The 3190-nt window shown below is 41.9% G+C and overlaps 1 protein-coding gene across 1 annotated transcript; it reads right to left on the bottom strand.

Annotated features, from left to right (window-relative positions):
* Positions 1 to 552: 552 nt before the first annotated feature.
* Positions 553 to 1095, bottom strand: LOC130851962 (peptidyl-prolyl cis-trans isomerase A-like; the record flags this gene model as incomplete). Its single annotated transcript, XM_057732615.1, has 1 exon — positions 553 to 1095. A coding segment is annotated over one exon (543 nt), but the record flags the coding sequence as incomplete, so codon positions are not given.
* Between the last annotated feature and the right edge of the window lie 2095 nt (positions 1096 to 3190).

Here is a 3190-nt window from a genome sequence, read left to right as displayed (position 1 = left end):
GGAAAGCTGATAATTTCTAACAGTAAGTTGTTGCTGAACATGAACAAACCAAATGCTATTTCAAAAGAAAACCCCACAAAGAAAGAAACACACTGTGTAAGTAAAGAATGGCAGTGAGCATTCACATGCTGACACCCCCTAATCTGCCTCAAGAAAGGAAATGCTCCGAGTCTCTAAGATTACCTTCCTAATTGTGCAAACAGAATATTTCCATGTGCGTGTCTTGGTCATCAATCATGTCAGCATCTCCTTATTCATTATTCCAAAATTATTTGTGTCCTTACTTTTTACGCCCGCAGGAGGCTTCATCCTCAAAATGGAGATGATAATTGAACACCATTATCTCTTTGTCGTTGTTTAGCTTTTATCTCATAAACTTAACTTTTCAATTCAGCTAAACTTGGAGGGAAAGAAGGAAAATATGGAACTCAAAGAACTGCAGTGAGAGCACAAAGATCATAGGATACTTCGAGCAGTTGGGGGTGAAGGAGTGCTGTCCTGAGCTACAGAAGGAATGGTCTGGTGGTTAAGACAAAACACAGGTCAAATTTATTAGATCTGTCCACAGTCAGCAACGGTGATCTTCTTGCTGGTCTTGCCGTTCTTGGACCCAAAGCGCTCCATGGCTTCTACGACATTCATGCCCTCTTTCACCTTGTCAAAGACCACATGCGTGCCATCCAACCACTCAGTCTTGGCACTGCAGATGAAAAACTGGGAACCACTTGTGTTGGGGCCAGCATTTGCCGTGGACAAGATGCCAGGGTCCACATGCTTCAGGAGGAAATTCTCATCATCAAATTTCTCCCCACAGATGGACTTGCCACCAGTGCCATTATGGTGTGTGAAGTCACCACCCTGGCACATAAATCCTGGAATTATTCTGTGAAAGCAGGAATCTTTATAACCAAAGCCTTTCTCCCCAGTGCTCAGAGCACGGAAGTCTTCTGCTGTCTTTGGAACTTCGTCTGCAAACAGCTCCAAGGAGACGTGGCCGAAGGGCTCGCCGCCGACGGCGATGTCGAAGAACACGGTGGGGTTGACCACGGCTAGGCTGCGCGGGCGGCTCCAGGGTGGCGGCGTCTGCAAGGCCCACCATTATCTTTTGAAACTCAGGTTTATGAGGAATGTGCTGTGTCTGGCTAACAATGAATAACAGCGTTGGCAACAGTGGTGGGCAATGACAACACAGACATAAACATTATTTCATTAACATCAACTGCTCGAAGTCTAGCAGGGCAGACAGAGGCATGACTGTAACAGAAGCAGAAGGGCACCATACACACAGAGACGACACGTCCAGAGTTTTCCAGAATAACCCAAACTTTGAATGTTCTGCCCTGCTGACAGACCTTGAGTCATGTCACTATCTTATACATGTCTCATTATCTTATTCATGAAATATGGTTTTTATAACTATGATAAAAACACAGTTGAAACAATAAGAGGACATTGAAGAGGGATCAGAAACTCTTGCTTTTAACTAATGTATCGTTTTGTGGAACAGCCTAACGCATATGAAACCATTAAAAAACAAGACCAAACAGCACTGGGCTCAACTTCTTAAACCAGACAGTAAGTGCTGGAAGGACTATAAGAACTGAGAAGAACTTTAAGGAGAAATTGGACTTTATGGAGAAACTTGAGCTTGAGTTCAAACTTACAAATGGGTAGGAATTTCATACAAAGAGATGAGGTTACAGGGAAGAGCCTGAGCATCACTACAATGAAGAAAATGGAAAAGGTATAGGTCCAACTTCAGATTCTAAAATTGTTCCCTCAAAGATGAAAAAGCAAGTGTATGGAGTACAGTGGGGGAAAACACCACTGCTGTGGATACACTGATCAGGAGCAATGTCTTCAGACAATGTATTAATTTCCTAAAGGAGCCTGAGACAAGGAATTCGCTGGTTCCTAGGCAGCTAAGAGGAAACTGAAGGTATAGAAACATTTTATTTAGCTGCAAATCCCCTTGCATTTATTTAGTGTTTCTACCTTTGCAAAGTCCTTACTGTATGGTCTCACTTCAGTTTCACATGTGATTGCAGCTAGTGACTGGGTGTAAAGCAAGCTTCCCTTCTGGCCCTGGGCTGTGTCTGCAATTGAGTGTTCACAGTCCTAAGTAATCCACATCTCTACCGTATTGAATAAGAAAGCACTGCTGATGGAATTGGGCTCCTAGTAAATATAAACTCTGCCTTGATTTAGCAAAGACATTTGGCTAATGTTATATAATCACTGATTAATTCATTGGTTTCCTTCTTATGTTTCGGATCTGATCTGAGACCATTTGACAGCTAACTAAAAGTCCTCACATCATGAATCCCCTCATGTCATGAGTAGTAGGCATGTAACTGTGTTCCAGAAGTAACCAGAGGAAAAGAAATGCGAAGCATGAAGGGCCATTTATTGTCCAATAATACAAAATAGTAAAGGCTGTCTCTTGATTATGGAAATAGATGTACTGTAATAGATGCAGCTCTCCAAGAATATGTCTTCCCATTCCCACTTGTTAGAAACGTAGAATGTTCCCCATCTACAAAGGCTAGGAAATGTTTGGAAATGATGTATGTCAAGCAAATTTATAGTATCCCCAATTGCTCTTCAGCATTTTGGTGTATAGTAGCTACTTTTGGCAAACCAAGAAGTCTGGCTTTCAATGAAGTTAACAGAACCATGTAGCCCCGGCAGAGCCCTTCATGACCATAATACTGTGCCTTTTCCCAACTGGCAGAGAATAATGCCTTGGATTTAAAGAACATCTTGACTCTGTTCTCTCCAAGTACATTTACAGTGAAGGCTCTGACCCTTTTTGTGAATCCTTCCAACTTTCTCATCAGTGATTTTCAAAAAGGTAACTTAAATACTTACAGCCTAAGCAGTTTGCCCCAAATCAACTGGGGATCCAAGACTTGACTCAAATAGTCCTTGTTGGGAGCCATAAAAAGGAGCTGCTAGAATTTATAAAGTTAGGAAAAGGCCTCCTTAGAGAATGAAGCCAGTAAGAATAAATGCACGTGAAGTTTGTAGACAGCTGTAGAAGCAGACACTCCTTTGAAATAGCTTATAAGTATACTGTTCCTGAAACTGGGGAAATCACCAAATATCCTCAGAAAGATAGCTGAAATGTTGTTGATAGAAAAGAAAACTCACTAAAACTTAACCAGCATGGGGCACGGATGGCTTTGGT

This window comes from Hippopotamus amphibius, chromosome 4, assembly GCF_030028045.1.
Source record: "Hippopotamus amphibius kiboko isolate mHipAmp2 chromosome 4, mHipAmp2.hap2, whole genome shotgun sequence".
NCBI classification, from domain to species: domain Eukaryota; kingdom Metazoa; phylum Chordata; class Mammalia; order Artiodactyla; family Hippopotamidae; genus Hippopotamus; species Hippopotamus amphibius.
The sequence above is the reverse complement of the archived record's forward strand: the minus strand, read 5'-3'. Positions and strand labels throughout refer to the sequence as shown.